General features: G+C 43.6%; 1 protein-coding gene across 11 annotated transcripts in view; it reads right to left on the bottom strand.

Moving 5' to 3' along the window:
* LOC119450401 (sialin) overlaps window positions 1-21036 on the bottom strand; it is a 106260-nt gene that overhangs the window by 8300 nt on the left and 76924 nt on the right. For 5 of the 11 annotated variants that reach the window (XM_049665854.1, XM_049665853.1, XM_049665852.1 and 2 more), the window contains exons 7-10: window positions 19856-19988; window positions 16540-16695; window positions 9441-9526; window positions 4285-7163 (exon numbers count right to left, since the gene is read on the bottom strand). The exons of 2 other annotated variants lie outside the window; for them this stretch is intronic. In XM_049665854.1, the coding sequence (XP_049521811.1) occupies window positions 6900-7163; window positions 9441-9526; window positions 16540-16695; window positions 19856-19988 (639 nt within the window). In that variant the 3' untranslated portion in view covers window positions 4285-6899. Of the gene's footprint in view, window positions 1-4284; window positions 7164-9440; window positions 9527-16539; window positions 16696-19855; window positions 19989-21036 lie in introns of those variants that run through there. 4 more of the 11 variants (XM_049665855.1, XM_049665856.1, XR_007466431.1 and 1 more) reach the window with 4 other exon arrangements.

The raw sequence follows: 21036 nt of genomic DNA, 5'->3' as shown, positions 1-21036 counted from the left end.
CCTTAACTGAGAGGTGAAGGTTCTAGAAAAGTTGAGCCCCATGATGCTAGATGATTAAAATGACAAAATCTTAACACAGCCTGAAGATAACCCAGAGACAAACAGATCATAGTTTCAAGCATTAATGATAGCATACTGCAAAAACTGTGAACATGCCACGCACTTTTCAGTACCGAGATAAGCAATGCAACAGCTCTCAAGCTTTTGAAATATTTGCCACATCATGTCAACACAGCTCCAGAGCATGGACGTTTTGCATCCCCATTCTATTCCATCAAGAATGACAGCTGCGGCCAACGAACAATCAAATCTTTCAACATCAACCATATAAAACTAACTGGCTGAAACTTCTCAATACAGCTGGGCACACAGTTACAGTGGAATGTTGTGCATATGAAAACAATGCTTGACCTTGAAGCTAAGTCAGCTTGACAGGAACGAGAAGCCTGGTCAGACAAAGCCCACCAAAGTTCTGATTCAGCCAAGTATAAGCTAACTACTTCAAGTGCTGTTGTGAAACAGGTTCATTCTGGGGTTTTCCCTTGCTATTCTGGCTGACAGTCTGACTGTGGCCACACACTGCTGCAAACAAACACTCTTATCATTTTGTTCTGCACACATTTCAAACCTAAGCTATTCAAACCGTGTAATATTACATAACACATGCAACGTTTTCTTGTGGCACCAGTAGCCTGCTATGATGAGCGCTGAAGACTACAGATGTGCAAACAAGAGCTTCTCTAAATGGTACATTTTGCACACAGTAAGTTGTACAGAATTTGACAATTCTGCCACAGTTATAACAGTAATGCAGCCAGAGCAGAAAGATAGATGCTCAGTAACACTAACAGGCTGTTACAGCAGGAATTACAACTAACGACACAATAGTAATAATCTAATACAGCTACGTATAATCATTACAGCTGTTCTCACAGACAACCATTTAGTGGCCATGATGGCTGTGTTGATGAAGTTATGGGGGAGGTGGTTCTGCACATTAATTACTGCACAAATTAGTTCGGATGACTTGGCTGCCACCTTCGATGCCTCCAACTTTGTGTAGCTTATTTACTTTAATAGACAGCCACCATTAAATCAGCATAAATGTCACAGACCATTTGATTCACCCGTTGTGACCACCATTTGTTGCAGAAACACGTCACATCTCAGAGGCAATTCTGAGTTGGCTGGCAGGCCAACAGACGAAGAACGGTTGCCAGGGGAAGTGGAAGCCATTTTGGTTTTAGAAGATGCATAAAATGTGTGAAGGTATCACATGTGACAAAACTCAGAAGACCCAACAAAAATATTAAATAATATGTCTTACCAACTCACAAATACTAAGTCTCTTTTCATATTTCCACACTGCATGCTGTGGTCAGTAAAACAATTATGTTTTGAATTCCTCACGTTGGAAGATGTAAATGAAATTATAGTGCTTTTCTAAGCAGCAGCAGTACATGTGAACTTTGGTTCTGTGGTTTGCCTTTGCAGCCAGAAAAAGTTGTCTGAGACTATACCTAACTGAAACTTCCCTTCAGATGAGACAGTCTAGATACTTGAAATAAAATCTCCCTTAACAATTTATGTTGCAGAGAGGTAGCTAGAATCCACAGTTGATACACAAGTACACTGACAATTCAGAGGACTGCTGAATCCTTCGCTATGCACAAACACTTACACATGCAAATTTTGTGTACAGAATAATGCAGAAAGATTTGTGTACAACACTAAGATGGTAGGAACTTGACATTGGTGACATTTTCAGCAGTCCCTTAAGGTGGACATATAGGTGTGGGGCAGGGCACAACAACAAGAACATCACAAAATAAACGCAACATTTAAAGCAGACTAGATATTGCACACTGCCACTGTTTAGAAATAACTCAGGAAAGAGTGATGACGACACAGAGTGCCTATAGCAACACTAGTACTTATGATTGCACTGTACAGCCTTTAGGGTAGTAAGAAATAGGGTAGTAAGTAATGACTTCTGAAAGCCTGGTGAATGTAGTGCCATATCCAGGCTTTAGATTTTAACAAAATTGGCCACAGCAGAACATTCGTATTAGGAACCTCTTTTCTTGAATCAACAGCAAATATTTCAAATGAAATTAGACAGTGCTAGTACTTACAATTGTACTGTACAGCCCTCAGGGTACTAAGAAATTTGACTTCTGCATACCTGGTGAATGTAGAGCCCATATCCAGGTCTTGAATTTTAATAAAATTGGCCGCAGCAGAACATTCACATTAGGACCTTTTTTTTTAATCACCAGTAAATGTTCTAAATAAAATTAGACAGTACTTAAGTTGCCCCCCACATTTTAAGTTAGACAAGCTCAAAATGATACCCGACTACACTACAGTACTGCCACGCAGCATGACATTATACCGTGTGGCAACACAGGTAAAACAAATACTACAACTCAGACACGACCGGGTGATTTATAAAGCTGGGTGATGCCTGAGGGGAATTTTTAGGGTGCCTTAGAGTGATAAAAGCTAGGTGCACTATTCAGAGGATAGTCAGAGCACTGACTATCCAAATGTGCACAAGATGAGATGTGCATTTCGTTGCAGATTCTGATAGAAAAGTGGCGAGAAAGCCACGGTAAAATGGTTCTGGAAGAAAATGAATTGGATGAAAGGAAACTGCAAAGTCAATTAATTAAATCAACTAGCATTTGAGGTATAAGGTTAAGGACAAGAAGAGAAAGGTACATAGCGGGAGAATGGCTAGCAATAGTTTACTTAGCTGCACTGTGCAGATTGCAGAGAAACAGATGCCATAGAAACAGCATGCATTAACCCTTTTTCCTTTGGCATAGGCCTATCACTCGCAGGCTATTTCATTACGCGTGCAATTAAATGCCTGAGTGTGACCTGCAACAACTTAGAAGAATTAAGAACAAACCTGAACAATAAAATTATGCATAAGTATGTGTGCCTCAGGAAAGGACACAGGAGAAGATAGGGTTGCCATGGTCCCTTGCCTCATATGGCTTTGATAGAAGCACAACATTTTTCAGAAATGAGTGACCACCTTGCTCAGTTATTGGCCAAGCCAACAGACAATCATAGCCTTCAGTGTTGGCTTTCACAGTCTGTTGGGCTTATTTGGCGGTTTTTTTTTACTAATGCTGCGTCTCAGAGTTCATAAATTGCTGCATGACTAGCGCAACAGAGAGCGAGAGACAAGTTGGTTTAATGGAATGTCCTGAAGCAATGCCTGGGCTGCAAGGGACTTCATAGTGAGGGGTGCTAGGCTGGTATTTTCAAATTATTATTATTGGGGATAGGATCATTTTCGTGATATTTCACGTGACTCAGCACCGGACGTGTATGGGTTCCTGGCACTGTCCGAGAAGTGCAGATGGCTGTAGATGCCAACACATCTGTTGCCGAGTCACGTAAAATTTTGTGAAAGTAATCATTAAAGAATACCGCCCTTGGATTAGTAATGAATGCCTACGATTATATAAACGAGCATTTTTTACAACACGTCAAAATCTTATAAGCGGGTGCCATGGCTGGGAATCAAACCTGCAAATTGGTGGTCCACAGCAGCACAATACAGCTACTAAGTCACCAAAGCAGGTAACGTGAAAGAAACAAAGAAAAGGGCAGCATCATGCAAACTGAGACCTGCATCCCACTAAAAACTGCACATGCGATATTTACTACATTAAAGTGCTACATGCCGACAACTTGCAGTCGAGTATACTACTATTTCATAAAACGTTGCACGGTTAGAAGGCGCCTTTCATTAAATCTGGCACACATCTATGTCATCACTGCAAGTGCGTTGAAGTCATTGCTATCAAAGCCACTTCTCTCAATTTAAGCCTGTAAGTCATGTATCATAAACTTGTGCAGTGCATAGAAAAACATGGGATGATGTAATGTAGCGATTGTTTCTACTCATTTCCATTTTCTTTCTTATTATCCACCGTTCACAACCGGCTGATCTCGACGATAAAACGGGAGGAGCACAGCTCTGACCACTGAATAAGTGTGACAAGGAATAGAATTGGAATAGAATCATTGCATTGTCCCAGGCTTGTCATGCCAAACAAGAATGTGACAGCACATAAAATCAGTGTTGTTTACTCTACATGTCATACGCAAGCCAATTCCAACTAGTATCACAGGGCATCTCTAAGGATACACTGTATCCAAAGCCAAAATAAACTCTGCCCAGTACAGCAGCAGGATTTTATCATCATGTGCCATGAACTAGGATCCCATTTTCTTCAAGAATTGAAGCTCACTTTGCATAACAAGTCTGTGGTGCGTGTCAATCGCACAAGCCACACTTCAAGGATGTCAGTTTGGATAGAATCTATCGTGAGCTTACAACTACTATTTCTCTTAGATATTTTGTCGCTTTGTGGTACATGTCCTTACAACATTTGTTTGCATAGCTTGTGAACACTTTTAGACTCAAACTTCCAGACCATCGCACACCATATATGTTTCGTGCGAACTTCAAAACAAAAGATGAATATCCATTACATATTAGCTTCCCTACGCTGCGGATTTATCCTATATAGTATTTTGAGAATATGCTGCCACAGCAAAATCAGCATATGCCCAGGATATCATGCATGTTTAGATATCAGTCAGAAGTCTGTTATGAATGTGCAGTGGTCAAGGCTACTCAAGCAAACAAAAACATTGTGCCTCGCATAGTTTCTGCCTAAAGAATCATCCATGCATGATTGGGTGTTGTGTGAGCAAAAAAAAAATTTATATGCTACAGCAAAATCGGGTCTTCAAGAGTGAGACTGCAAAGCCAGTGGCATCTCAAAACTCCAGCTACTGAATGAATATGCATAAAGATTATACACTAAAGTAGTCGTTACACACGAATAATTCAAAAATCAGTTACTGGCCTAGGTAATTGCTCCCAAGGTGATTAAAAGGGCTCAGGGGCATTAAGCATTCACTAAGACCACTCGCAGTTTCCTTAACAAAGCTGGAAACTTTTGGAATGTTACCTGATGAAAATGAAGAGTATGGAGGCATAAACAAAGGGCCACAAACCTGAGGTAGGTATCGCATGCAAGTATAAAGCATGGAGTTACAGCAGCAAGTACCAGTAGCCTTCTACATAAGATCAACAAGATAATGCATTGTGTCTTGGGTATAAATATGGTTCGCATAACAAGTCTGGTAGCATACTCGGAAAGTTAAGTGCCATAGGTAAATTGCGTACAGTCGAACCCAAATATAAAGAACTTGGTAATTCTGCACGTTGCATACACTAATCTTCCACATAATGAACTAGTCATTGGATATATCAAACTTGGGGCATCCACTGCCAGCGCCATAATGTTGATGGCATGGCACAAAGGAGAGCTGTCGTCAATGTTTTTTCTTTCTTTTTTTTTTGCTTTTTCTTTTTCAGGCATGCGCGTGAGAATGTTCAAAAACGTGTCAGAAGTGTATCAGAAGCCCTCACAAAGATTTTTCTTTTCGATGACACAGCTTGGTAAGCGGCTTGGTGCAGCAGGCTAAGCGTAGTTTTGCTTTCAATAAATTGAATTCCTTCCTTGCTTCTTTTCTCCACTGGAGAACATAAATTTGTACATAATGAACACATCACAGAAGTTTGCTCAAATTTGTTATAGGTGAATTTTGGTGTATCGAATTACCTGGTATAACGAACTACTCTTAGTGCATAAGCCAGTTTGTTATAACCTGGTTTCACTGTACGGAGGGGTTTGCATTTTGGAACATGTTTATGCTCCAAACTCACCATGACTTGGCAAAACGTTAAAGCAGCAACAATGACCGCCTTATCGATCATGTTGGGCGTCTCAAAGAGAGAACAGCGGCTATGGGAGGTGCTGTAGTGGAGGGATCCAGATCAATTTTAATTGCTTGCGCATTCTTTAACATACACACAAGGCAAGATACATACGTGTTTTTGCATGCCATCCTCATAATGCAGCTGCAGCGGCCAAGGTTCGAACATGCAGCCCCATGCTCAACATCAGAATACCACAGCCACTGAGCAACCACGCAATATGATAAAGCTACAAGCTAAATGAGTTAATGAGACCACAGTAGTTGGCAATATGGCTGCCATAGTACTATGGCTGCAGTGTGCCATGTGCCAGACTGAAGCACAATAATGATTTACCTAATTTAATGCACCAAATTTACCTAATTATAGTGTATCTTACCTAATAATAATGTCCCAAAGCTAAATCTCGGCTACGAGACACTCTGCAAGAAGAGGGACCCTAATAAATCAAATGGGGATGTTTAATGTGCACCCAAATCTCAATACACAAGTGTTCTTGCATGCTGCCTTCGCAGGAACACACAGGCCCACAGCCTTGAACCCACAGCCTTGGGCTCTGTCATAAGGATGCCATAACCACAGATCCACTGCTGCAGATGCAAGACTAAAGCAGGAGATGGCTTTGGGCTCCATGCATATAGCTGCTTTAGCACTCCTGGCAAGGAGCGCTCCTTAAGCAGCTATGTTTAACACTATGTAACCAAAGTGAATGTAAGCAACCTTTGAGATTCAGTGACTATAACCATCCACACAGTGTCTAGCAGCTGTCTCGTAAGCCAGGCACCCACATGCTCAACCTTGTTATCTTAAAATATTAAGCTGGCGCCCTAAAGCAATCTAACCCAAGTGACTTAAGTCAAGCATTTAATAGAAGCACATTAGCTTGAGGCAAGCTAAAGGCATAAATGCTTTCGCACATGTTAGCTCTCTCTTTAAAAAAGACTAATTTGTGTCAGTTACGTTAAAATGTGAGGGCCTTTGTTCTGCCTAGGTTTCGAGGTTCCGGAATGCAGCCTTTTCCCGTTTGCCAAGTTATGGTGAGACGGAGACAACGCAATCGCTCCATCAGCAGTGACCGAGCACATCAATATGCTTCAGTAGGAAAAGCATCATCAGACTTTGGACTGTCGGGTGTGCCGTCGTCGTGCGTGGCCTGGTAAGGGGTGTCGGCCGACAGGTTTCCTGTCCCCAGAGTTCCCAGAGGCCCAGCAAAGTTGCCACCGCACGTCTGCGCGTACAGCCCCCAGGGCTGGAGCTCGGCTGAGCCGAAGAGCATGAAGACGAGGCCCGCAAAGACGTACACACCAGAAGCGACGTAGAACACGATGCTCCACTGTGCGATTGTCTCCTGCAAAAGTCCCGTGCAAGACGACAGCATTGCAAATTGGCGCTATCTGGGCAGTATGCCTCTGATCAACGTTCTAGTCCTTTTATTTTTATTTTTTGGCCAACAGACAGCCAACAGCTGCCTTTGTCACACGCTGCACTAATCTGGTTTACTCTCTGTCCATGCATTGAAACGCTTCCCTCACTGCCTGTTTCTGCCTTTCAGCAAAGATTAAGAAATGTAAAAGCTGTAGGTATGTCGTTTAGTGCGCCATCAGTCAGAAGCACAGTGTGGGACAGGTGGGTCTAGCTATGTTTTTATCTTTGTACCGTATATCTTTGCTAAAACAAAACACGAGCAACACACTGAAAAAGTGAGCCAGAACAAACCTCTCCACTGCATCACCTCTGAACGGGGTCAGCACATACAGCTACACAAGATTGGACACACTGCATTGCCATTACCTGTAACCTGTAACCTGTAAAAAAAGTGCACCACTGCAGCAATCACCTCCCACTGCACTGCAGTGCATAAGACAGTCATTAACCAGCAACAGGGTAAGGAAGGTTAAGCGATACTAGTAGCATACAGTAGACTTCCGTTAATTCGACTTCGGTTATTTCGAGTCATTGGTTAATCTCCGATCCCGGCCAGAGACCCCGGCCGGCACCCATGCATTTCTATGGGTGCAAACTTTCCTTATTTCAATCTTAAAATTGGCCTTTGCTGGATAAGTTGAACTTCAACAGTCAGCAAGCACACACCTAAACTCTATGGTGACCCCAATAGCAACCCCTTCAGTGGCAGTGTCTGCCTCAGCAGAGCTTATGGGACAGTGAATGTGCTGAACACATGTAATCTCCCATCGAAAACGCCCATTTTCGGTTGGCCCTAGGAAGATTTTCCAGCAATGATCATAGCTCACAATGTCAAATTACAGAATTTACCAGATTCTAGCAAGTGTCTTTTATTTTAAAGATAATTGAGCCAAAAGTTGCCTGCGTGGTACACAATACTAAAACTGCCTTCACAACGTTCGTGTTTCACCGCATCACACAACTGTATTGCGGCAAAACTGACTTTAATAACATGCGGCAAAGCTGACTTTAGAAAACCATCCACCACTGTGCAACACATATTTGATTCTTGCGCATTTTTAATGCTAGAAACTCGGGCGCGCGTTAGATTTCTACTTTGTTTAGGACCTTTAATATCATTTCTATGTTTGATTTCTTTTTTGGACACATTGAAAGTGGCCATGCGTGAGAGTCAGTGGCGTGTTACAATCAGGGAAAATACTGCCAAATGAATCATTGGTGTGTTTTCTCGTTTTTTCTGCATCTTGCTTAATTCAACCCGCCGGATAATTCGATCAGTACTGTCGGTTCCATCAGGGTCAAATTACCGGAAGTCGACTGTATTCTGCTGAAATTATTTCACGGTTATTGGCCAATGCAGCAAGGTGGTTGCCATTATTTACAGTGCATGATTCGCAAATAATTTTTGCTGCCACAAGAAGACAAATGCTAGTTGGACAATGCACTTTCAGTCACAGGGCCAGAGAGAGAGAGAAAGGATGTATAGAAAGGCAGGGAAGTTAACTAGAGGGACTTCGGTTGGCTACCCTGCATGGGGGGGAAGGGGTAGAGAGATAAAAAAAGAAATATAGCGGAAGGGGGAGAGAGAAAGAGAGACGAGCAGAAACCACATACACTATAGAGCAGTAGGGGGCGGCATTGTTAAAGTCTATCGTGAAGACCCGTAGACAGCAGGAATCTTCGTAGCGCAAATAAAGCCTTCTGCGCACAGGTTTTTTTTGGACACACTGGCCTAGAGCTTTTAGTTATGATAGTGGACGGTTGCCCAGTTGGTCCAGCACTCTGCTCATCACTTGCCTCTCGGCACTATAGAGCGTGCAGACACAGATAATATGTGCAAGTGTCTCATCACAGCTGCATGTGTCGCACGTGGGGCTGTTGGCCATTCCAATGAGGAAGGCATAAGAGTTTGTAAATGCGATGCCTAGCCACAGATGGTACAGCATAAGTCTGTTCACGTCGTGATACATGCGGAGACAACGAATGCAAACGATACATGGTGAGAACGTTTCAGTCCCAGAGGGGCAATGTACTTTTACGCAACATAAATCGCAGCCCAGCCATAGCGTCTGTTCGCGAAAGCTGAATCAAAACGCATTGGTAAAAAAGAAACATTGCCCGAGCACCGGAGTTCCTTACTCTTCAAGTGTCAGGTAATGGCAAAATGTACACCACTCGTCACATTGAGGACGGGACTCACATTGTTGTTTGTCAAGCTCCCAACTGCGAGAGGTGCCAGGAACCCAGCGAAGTTAGCAAAGGCATTTGTCATTCCCATCAGAGTACCTGCAAGTGGGAATATACATGTGCTTTTGCAGCAAAGCAGTTACTTCGACTAGAAGTGCAATAAACCGTAAACGTAATGAGAGACATATAAACACAGAAGCATAGGCACAAATAGGTAGCTAATCCGAAGACCCAAACATTGCAGCATGCTGAAATTGGCAGTAAATATGAACAGCGATATAAGTGGTGTGTGGACAAAGTTGCAAGCATGGGGGTAAATTAGGCTTAATTGTGCAAAGTTTTGTTACTTTCAGTAATTGCTTGCCTTGGCCCATTTTGAGGCTCTGGAAAGCTGCTGCAAGATAACCGCTGGGTGTGTCATGTAGAAACCTTGTACGAACAGAGTATGTACTTTCGAGAATGTGCCGGTGAAATTTGAAAGTTGTAGAATGAATGAGAGGTTCACAAGATAATGTCTTAATTGTACTGATTGCAATGTGCCTCGGGGCTTCTCAGGAGTCCAAAATGCTTGCTGTAAAAGAACAACTGAGTTGCATCAGAAAACGAGCAACAGTACAAGACACTGGACATAAGAAGGTGACGGACGTTGTGTCCTGTGCCTTGCGCTATCGCTCGTTTTTTGATGCAACATGCACCGACGAGTCCAAGTTAACACTTTATCGAACTATTGCGTGCATTTGGCTGATAATTTGCAGGGATAGAGTGTATGCATGGATAAACATGCTAGTAAGACCTCAGTTGAGCAGCAATTTGTAAAGCTAAAATATTTCAATAAATTGCTGAGTATGAACTTTTTATGCTTTGAAGCATGTGTCAAATATTTTCTTTTTCTTTTTCAGAGTTCAGAAATGTTAGTATATATTGTTCATAGTGTTTAAATACAGTGTTTCTAAATGAAGACCTGGGAACTCTACACCCCAATAAGCTACTGGAAAGCCTCAGACACTCTAAATAATGTAATATAATAGCATTTTACAGCCAGTTTCAGTTTTGTGTCTACTGTATCATGACACTATCATTTAGAAGGTAGTCGTGTAGGAGCAGGACAGTGCAAGGTTTTTCCACTTGCTCCGGTTTGCTCGGTCGTCTACTATGCTGCTAGATGAGCTCTCACAATGAGTAGCAGCATATAAGATGACCGAAAGAGCCGGAGCAAGTGTCAAAACGTTCCAGTGTCCTGCTCCCAGTGACTACCTTCTGCGTCATGACGTCACAGCACAGTAACCTTCTGGGAAGCAAACCCGAAACTAACTGTAAAAAAAGCTATTACAGTAGGCTTCGGTTAATTCGAATTTTTCGGTTAGTTCGATCGCAACCGAAGGTCCCAGCTGGTGGCCATGCTGATGTTTCGTTAATTTGTTTTGTATAAAAACTTTCGTTATTTCGATCCTAAAATTGGCGTTCGCTGGATAATTCGGGCTTGACTAGTTAGCATGCATGTTGCTGACCTTTACGGTGACTCCAATAGCAACCCCTTTACTGGCAGCGTCTCTCTTGGCAGAGCTTAACGGACAGTGAATGAGTTGAACACACGTCACCTCTCGTCAAATACGCCTATTTTTTGGCCTGCCCTATGAAGATTTTCAAGTGATAACGGTAGCTCACAATGTCCGACTTTGGCATTTACTCAAATCTAAAGTGAACCTTTTTTCCCCCCCAAGAAAATTGAGCCAGAAACCGCGTTCGCAAAGTTTGTATGCTTTACCGCATAACACAAATATATTGCGGCAGAGCTGACTTCAAAAATCCTGCGTCGAAGCTGACTTTAGGAAACCGTTCGCCACTGTGCAAAACATATTCGACCCTTGCCCATATTTCTTGTTGAAAAATCGGATGTGCATTAGATTTCTATTTAGTTGAGAACATTTAATGTTATCTTTACGTTAGTTTTCTACTTTGGACATAAAGAAACTGGGCGTGCATTTGATTCAGGGGCGTGTTAGTATCAAGCAAATACAGCCAAATGAATTAGTGGTGTGTTCTGACATTTTTTTTCTGCACCTTGTTTAGTTTGCCCGCCGGATAATTCGATAAATTTCGTCGGTCCTGTCAAAGTCTAATTAATGCAAGTCAACTGTAGTATACTGAATTATTTAGAGTGCTCCGAGGCTTCTCAGTATTTTCTGTAGGGTTTAGAGGTCTAGAACCTTCATTTAAGAAAAAAAAATGAGGTCAAAATTATCATGTCAGTACTCCTTTATTGGCAGTCAATATAAAACAAATGCTAGCCAAGCTACACAAACTTGGCCTTCATGAGAACCCTCTTCATTTTAAATGCGTCATCAAAGAACTAACTTATGTTAAATAAAATGTACATGCCTACCCCTCATGTAAACCCCCTTCGGGGGCCTTTGAGGTATCAGAAATAAATAAACTCTTTCGCTACCATGCCTATAAAAGTCGATCAATTAGATCAACAGCTTTTCTACGCGTTGTTAAACATTTACATTAGAATTCTTCTAATATCAACATCATGCATTGTCTGAAATGACAACTGAACTAACAGATTTAACAATTTTGGCTGATTGTGGAGTCTAGAAAAACAATACTTCTACTGGAGGTAACGTCAAAGCTAGCCTCCAGTGCTCCTAGCACTTGATTAAAAAGAAGCAAAATTTGTGGGTTGGTAGACCCGGCAACTTAATTTTTAAATGACAGCAGCAGTGAAAGCACAGAAGCTTCTCTCAGGTTGTAAATTTTCCAATACGGCGCATTGACTGTTTTAATGATGTCTCAAACTATGCTAGATGCTCATAAGTTCGGGTTATTTTGATAATTGTGTTAAAAAAATCACACAGCCATTCCACTGGTGTGAAGGTGGATTACCAGCGGAGCTCAGTTTAGCACACGCCATAGAGGTGACACAGAGCTTAAATCAAAAATATGAGCAAATTTTATTTCTCTTGAGCCGGGATGGAGGTCATCCCGAAGAAAGACACCCGCACACACACTTTTATTTTGATTGGAGGCATACATTCACATGGAAGACTACCACCACCTCAGGGAGCTGGAGGAAACTAGACACATGCGACGGGACCGCCACCGGGTGAAAAGTAGACGTACGTGACGGGACCACCACGCCAGGAGAGTGGAAGGAAACTAGGCACACAAGTGCTTGGAACGACGACAAAGGGAGGGCAGTGCGAACGTACACATGGCCATGGCCAACGCGGGTCGCACAGCAGCAAATCTTTGAGAAACCCTTATTATCTACCTGAGAGTCTACTGATTTTGAAAATCGTGCCTATTGACAACTAACCTACTGAAATTGCATATCCAAGTGATGAGACATGCATATTAGCTTTTGCATAGAATGAAGCGATGTTGCATCAAATTTGGGAGCTGAGTTTTTTTGCACACGCAAATCTGCTGACAGACATGAAAAATGCATAGAACACTAGCCATAGACACCTTCGCTGTAATATTGTGCAATGCTGCACATTACGGTACCAACACTTTGCAAGAACTGAACAAAGCAAGTGGAAGCTCCAGCGCCAGTTGAACGCAGACTAGACCACTTTGCTTGCACAGAAAAGCTTATTGAACGCAATAATCAAGTATTAGGAGGCTTCTGCATGCTTCCCAACCTGACAACCATTACTTTGCGAGCCTAAAGAATGCAGTAAAATACAAACCAGGAGCTGCTGCACTGAGTAAAAACAAATGCTCCCTGTACCATAGGAACTTACCCCGTTTTCACATTTGAAAGCTACTACTTTCCTGCATAGCATGGGCATAACTATGGCTAGTATTGACGCCACCAAATCTTCATAATGATTTTATTGCGATAGCAACTATATGGACACTCGAAAGCAGATTTCTGCCGTCGCCGTCGCCGTGAGGTTCCGTATGACATCAATGAAGATGAAATCGTCGCCGCGCACCGAACGCTGTATGTGCGAGTGAAAGGGCGCGAGGGCCGCGCGCTTTCACGGGGAGTGAACGCACAGCGGAGAACAAACGCACGTTCTGCGCCGTGCTCGCTTAAGGGCTGCAGAAGTAGGCGTCTCTTTCCTCCTTTACAATCACCATATATGTAGAGCAAACGCGCCTTCTTCCGACGCGCGAGAGGCCGTGGGGGAGGGGGGGGAGGGGGAGGGAAGGGAGGTGGCGTTTAGCTGCGGCACCAAGTGCCTATTTATATCAGAGGCTCTGGCAACAGTCACCAACGCCGCACGCATTTTGAGCGAACGCGGGCAAAACGCCGACGGCGTCGACAACAGTTGTGCGTGTTGCCGGTGCTGCTGCATGTCCAAGTTTATACACCTGTTAAAGCTACTATCATTACTCTGTATAGCTGTCTACAAATTTGCTATCGCAATTGATGCTTCGCCTTTCAGGTGAAACTGCAACAACTTTTTTGTGCATGACCTGACTTACAAAAGTTGGAAACCAGGAGCCAGGTGCATAATGTGTATATTTCATTTTTTTTTACTCTCAGTACTTATACTAAAAAAAAAACAATAAATTATTACTTTCATTTGTGTTCCCTGAGGTGTTTCTTTTAAGTTTCACATAAGAATTCTAAAAAGTGGCTGAGCAATTATTACTGCTATGGACCCATTCAAAACACCAGTTATCAGGCTATACTTTATGTATCAAAGCACACTGCTTCAACTACTATGTCTTAAAATAAAATATTAAAACATAAAAAGCACTGAAAATGAGCACATCTCTAGCGGTAACAAAAGAGTTCAATGGCTGAGCCAAGTGGGAGCTGATACATTGTCTGGGCAAGAACTTTTGACGGTGTGGCACATTTCTCATAATATTTGTTGAGACAATGAACATAAGATGAATTGTTGACTAACAAGGAGTATCAAATAAAGCACATGTATGTACAAGATAAAAGCTGAAACGATGCCTGCCACCAACAATTTCTGAACTCTGGGACTTTGGCTTGAAGCGTCATTGTAAGACTGGTTATCTGATGTTGCTGCAATGTGTAATTAGTTTCTGTTGCTGCTGTCATTAAATAAGTTCGCAAGAGAAGAGGATGAAACATATGACAGCCTTGTCCATGCTATAAAGCATGACATGAGGGCACATCTTGGAAATTGAAGCTGCTTTTTGAATATCCACTGTGCAATTGAAGTTAAATAGTTTTCGAGTTCTCCACACGAAGGTGGCTGATTTCCCAACCTGCTGGAAACGGTTTCTTCCCGCAAACTCAAAAATATTGATCTTGAACAGCACGGCCAAAAGAGAATCAAGGGGCCCCAGGCAACATTGGACATATTGAAGGAACAAGTGTAGTGCGTGGCGCTGTGCCACTATCACCTCGGCCAAATTTATTTGCTTGGTGCATCAAGGGCCAGGCCCCTCCACATCAAGGCTAAGGCTTTCGCTTTATTCGTAAACCAGTAGTGACCAATCTTTACTTGATGCTTGCGTGTGAGGTATTAAATTAAATTGAGAACTGCATTGTGAGCCCTGTACAGTGTAGACTGCTTATAAGGTAAGTCGCCGGAGTCGTGAATATCTGCACTATAAGCGGTACCGCACTATAACAAAAACAACTATTTTCAAGCCCTGCACGTATGCAAAACATGTAGACCAAGCAGCCACGCGTATCCGAGAATCGAAGCGTGCGACTGGGAGTTTTGCATCCTTTTAAATTTACGAACGTTGAAAGGTTAATGTCCAAGTACCCACGATCTTTGCATGAAGCAGAAAAAGTAATAATTTTTTTTTTATGTCTCAGTTTCGCCCGAAAGGCGAAGCATCAATTGCGATAGCAAATTAGTAGAGAGCTATTCGGAGTAGGGATAGTAGTTTTATCGGCTGCATAATCTTGACACATTCACTTACTAACTTACTGAATTAACAAGCATGGTGTCAACGCGCACAAGCAAACATGAATAGACTCGATGACTGCAGACAACCACTGTCAAAACGTGGGCGTCGGGAAACGCGGCCACCGCAGCGAGCAAAGGTTCGTGCAGTCTATCACTTTAAAGGAAACTGAGCGGCATAAGCACAGCGCATACAAAGTTCAGAGCCGTGTGGAGATCGCTTTCAAGATACGGTGCGCGCGACAACACTGACAGCCGGCACAGGCGCGAACGCATTTGTCGGCAGAGTAGAAGCCCCCCCCCCCCCCCACCTCCCTCTCTCCCGTGCTACCTTCCCGCTTTGCTCCTTTCGCGTGGGAGATAGCATCGCCAGTTTCCCTTGCGCCCGGTTGCAAGATACGCATTTGGTGCCACAGCACAGCGTCGCCCACCCTCCCTCCCTTCTGTTCTCCCACGGCCATTCGTGCGATGGAAGTCGCGTTTGCTCTCCACTATAGTGGCTAGAATAGGCCTGTATCTCTGCTGTCCGTTCACTCACCGTGAAGGCGCGCGTCCCCGCGCGCTTCCACTCGCACATACGGCGCGCGGCGACGATTTTATCGCCCTTGGACTCATGCTCCTCCTCCGCATCGCCCTCGTTAATCTCCTCTCCCATCGGTGGGCGCACCTCGTTGAGAAGCGTGCTCGCTACCGCCCTTGTCGGCGAGATTTTCCCGCGGAAGCCGCATTATAACCGGTATTTCGTCTCATGCGGCTGCACTGTAAGCGGTATGCGTATACATGGAGTGCTATGGGAAAATTAACGGGAGTCTGAAAAGACCGTACTATATCCGGTCCTGCACTATAAGCGGTTACGTTATAAGTGGTCTATATTGTATATACACATAAATGCTCACTTCACTTCTGAATTACCAGAATGCACACCTTGCCAGCACAAAAAAAAAATATCCCATTAAACAATATAGTACACTGAGTGAACAATAATCAACCACAGAACCACTGTCACATTCGCCATCAGTTCTATCATAAAATAAACCACATATAACAGTAACTGCCACACTACTATCAGTTATAACAATGAAATCCGGCTGGCATTGGCCAGTGTTAACCTCTGCTAAAAGAGGTTTGTCGTAACATTGCTCCAAATAGCCTGCTGACAGCGATTATCGTTTGTAACAATACAATTTCATTAGGATTTCAATAATGTAACAGGAGGGTTCAATTAAGCTGCAAAAGAGAAGGCACCGTTTCTCATACCTGCAAAGTCCGGGGACATGTCAACGTGGGTCACCATGTAGCCCGAGAAGCAAAAGCCGTTGAGGCCCATGCCAATGGTCAAAAGAATGACGTTGAGGAATCCATTACAGCCCGCAAAGGTCACAATAAACAGGCAGATGGCTGTTCCAAAGAATGCTGCACATGAAAACAATATAAAAAATTTGTGAGAGCAAGGAGAAACCTGAACGTTCTGAGCAGTGAACCTGACACCACAAAATGTGAACAAATTATCTGTTCCTGGGACATTGTCAGGCTCCATGTGAATTCCCTTAGCATGGCATATAGTGGAAAAATCACGCAAATGAACACACTATCACAATTGGCTTGCGCTTGTTCCTACGAACCACTGTAGCATACGAATTCTGACATGCCAACCTTAGAATACAGTAGAACCCTGCTGATACGTTTTTCACGGGACCGTAAAAAAGAAAGCGTAAAAGCTGGGATATGCAAGAGCCAAGAAATCACAAAATTGAGAAATGAGAGTAGTGGTGAACTGCACACAATTTTACTTTAATTGTTACGTTTGGAAAAAAGTTGCAGTTTCACCTGAAAGCTGAAGCATCAATTGTGATAGCAAATTAGTAGACAGTTATTCAAAGTAAGAATAGTAGTTTTATCGTCCGTATAAACATGTAAACATTCACTTATTAACTATATTAACAAGCGTGGTGTCAGCGCGCACAGGCAAACATGAACACATCACACTCAATGAGCGTGGACACTCGCTGTCGAAACGCTGGCGTGAGGAAGCACGGCATCAGCAGCGAGCGATGTGACCTTCGTGCTGTCTATCACTTTAATGCAAACCGAGCGCCGAGAACACACAGCACGCACAAAGCTATGAGCCACCGATGCACCTACACTGCCTAGCAGGCCCGTAGCCAGGAATTGTTTTCAAGGGGGGGGGGGCACTTGCTGAAGATCTTGACTATTTGAGGAAAGCACCTATTTTTCAGTAATTATTTTTGGTAAAGCACGGAAAGATCAAAATTTGGGGGGGGGGGGGGGGGGGTCCTGGATCCCTAGGGCCCCCCCTCCCTGGCTACGGGCCTGCTGCCTAGACTCTGCCCCCAACGCAGATCGCTTTCAAGATACAGCCCGAGCGACTGCGCGCAGCCGCGCAAGTACGCAGTTGATGCCAGAGTACAGTACAACGCCGCCCGCTATCCCTCCCCCCTCGCTCCCTCACCGGTGCCTCGAGCGCAACGGAAGGTGCGCTTCCTCCCTGCTTTCTTTCTAGCGCGTGCGAGATTTAGACGCAGTCGTCGGCTCCCCTCGCACGTTTTCACTCGCACATACAGCATACGGCGCGCGGCGACTGCGTTATGCCCTTGGACTTTATACGGAACATCTATGAGCCAAAACCAATTTTAGGCCCACAACACGTCATAGACACCATCTTTAGATAGCAAATACGGATCTCAAGGGCCATACTTTTGCTGGCGGAAACTGAAAATATGTCATAGTTGTCGCCCCTGGCACTTTGGGTGGCCAATGCCATCGTCAAGCCACCAAGCCAAGCGACATGAAAAGTCAAAATGGCAGCTCGGGCCAGCGCGGGGTGGCAGTTCACAACGTATGATGGGGGAACGGTCCCACAGCTGCGACGCAATAGCGGGGTTACCAATGCATTGGGTTCTATGGGAGCTGTGCCGGGACCGACCGAAAACGACGTAACAGCCGGGAAAATACAGCACCCGGGAACGTAAAAGCGGGGTTCTACTGTGACGCTACAACACCATCGTGACGCTCGCTCTTCGTTTCCAATGCCTCACACTTGTGCGAAACAACACGCATCTCACATCCAGTACCTGGTGTGACATTCCAAGGATGAGTGCTTCGACGAAACCGGGAAACGGGTCCGTGTAACAATCGAGGGAGCGTTAGAATCGAGTAAATACACTAAGCGTTTTTTTTTTTTTCGAATTTTCGTGCCGAACCTGCATATAACGAAATCCTCTTTATAACAAAGTTTTTCGGGAATTTGTCAATTTCGTTATGTCCAGGTTTAACTGTACGCAGGCCATGTACCATATCTTGAGGTAATTTGTGGCAGGTGCAAAGGTTGAGCTTTCACCCTCCACAAGCAGCACAAGCTCGTATTTCCTGCGCTCTAAGTTTGTTATGAGAGTGCAAAGATAAAGCGACTAGCCACAATGTCTGGTCGCTTTACGTGCGCCGTCTTCTCGAGCGCCTAGTTGCAGGTCACATAATCTCAAGCGTCGGACACGTGATGAAGCGTTAGGCAGGCCAAAGCAATTGCTTCCAGATGTCGGCACTTTTCATCAGTGAGTGTTCGCGGTCATCGAGTGAGGTCTGTTCGTGTTTGCCTATGCGCGCATGACACCATGCTCGTTAATTTAATTAGCAGGCGAATGTTTACTAAAATTGATGCGGTAGCTAAAAGCTGCGAACCTTACTTCGTGTAGTTGTCTAAAAATATGCTGACGCTATCAATGCTATGCCTATCAGCCAGAATTTAGACTTTTTTAAAATACTTGCTTCCCGATGTTGGTATTAGCGTTTTCGTTGAGTACCACGAAGCAGCCATTCTGAATTACCTGCAGCTTCAAGTTCCTGCTGTTTCACCATCCTATACTGGCAATGTGAAGCTATGGTGATGTAACGAGTTGTCTGTGACTGAATCCGCCCCTGTAGTTGTGGCAAGCCATGCAGAGTGCACAGCAAGTGAACACTAGTGTGCAGCATACTAATCATCAGCTCATCCTGCACAGACACGACGTTTGGCAATAAGTGCTCAGTGCCAAACTCAAGTTGCCCTTGCATAAGTGTACTCTGGTCTGTCAGTGCATCAGCCAGTATGGATACACTGCTGCAGCACACGTCGCATGATAAATGGCACAACCATGACACTTCTGCACTGCTCCAAGATGTCGCCACTTTCTCAGCAACAACAGCACGCGCATTCATGGAGCAATTAAACCTCCAAAGACAAGCAACTGAGCACAATTCATCCTGAAGCAGTGTTAGGTACGATTTGCAGCAAATGTGGGTATCCTTTTCTGTCTTCAGTCTTGCCTTACACTCGTGATTTCATTCTTAATTTTGCTGAGAATATACTGAAAAGGCACCCCTCAAGTTTCAATCATGGCCACGTTACATTCGAGAAAGTGCAGTAGTTCCATAATAATCTGGAACTACTGCACTTACAGTACAGTACAGTGCAATCATTATGCCAAGACATAGGCAGTTATTATAAACATATTTATCAGATATGATTCAGGTCATGCAGGCAGACTGGAGGAATACTTTGAAACAATGGCCCACTTACAAATCGTATTGAAGAACTTCCTAATGATGCTGGTGGTGAACAGGTCTTTTCGCCGTACGTGGTCAGCCAGATATCCGGCTCCCCAGCTGGAGAATGTCCCCAAGAGGTACGGCAGTGCTGAGAGGTACCCATTCTGAAACAGAACACTGCAACCTCAGAGTTCTAGCTCTTAGGGACTCGCTTAAGGCACCAAAAAGGCACTCATGGCAGCTAACGCCACAGTATACCTACCATGCCAGCCATGCTTGAAAGTAGCCATTTATACGAAAGTTTTTGGCCTTAGCTAATGGCCGCGGAAGCTTTTTACAACACAGATCGCCTAATATGACCCAATCCTCCCAGATGGTGCTACCATATCATGCTTGAAAGTTATGAACGCCAGATCGGAATATCACAGATGGTGAGAACAAGAGCCATCGAAGCTGAGCTTGTGGTGGGGAATGCCGTCGATGAAAACATCCAAGAAAAAGGATAAGCAAAACATCCCAACTGGCTCTATGTGAAACTCAATGTGAACATCTATCATCCAGCACATATTCTCCAATCTGTGACACATACACATGCTCATACTATTCTTCAGTACACAATGGAAGCAGTGCATACAGAAACAGGTGTCAGTTTATGACTGGTGGGACAGTGCAAATACATGTACCCATGCACATAGACATGGCATTTGGAGAGTCAAAATAGTGAGTACTATCTCATAACCATAATGTTTTGTTCAGATTTGTGTGAAAGCCTTCACAGCTGCCTTTATTTTTTATTAGGTATTTTGGCAACCCAGGATTATTTTTTCACACACCAAGAAAAAAGAAAAAAAAACTTTAGGGAAGGTGCTTAAAGAAGACTACAAGAAAGTATGATGGATGCAAGCACCCAAAACACAGTCAAGCATAGCAACAGCAGCAAATGAAACAGATATAGCGATAGAGCAACGGTAAAATTTTCTTAATAGAATAAAAAGCCAGTAGTAATGATTTCCTATACAGGGTCTGAGAGCATATAATTTAACAAATACTAACAAATCCAGTCAGCTTGTGGTTACGGAATAAGTTCAAGTGAAATAACTGTGCACAGTGTACATGCCTACATTATTATTTTTGCAATCTTTTCAACAAAAGAATTATGTTGTATAATACTCTTTTTATAACATTTTAGTAAGGCATTTTGATACAAAGTGA

The sequence above is a fragment of the Dermacentor silvarum genome, chromosome 4 (genome assembly GCF_013339745.2).
Source record: "Dermacentor silvarum isolate Dsil-2018 chromosome 4, BIME_Dsil_1.4, whole genome shotgun sequence".
Lineage (NCBI taxonomy): Eukaryota > Metazoa > Arthropoda > Arachnida > Ixodida > Ixodidae > Dermacentor > Dermacentor silvarum.
The sequence above is the reverse complement of the archived record's forward strand: the minus strand, read 5'-3'. Positions and strand labels throughout refer to the sequence as shown.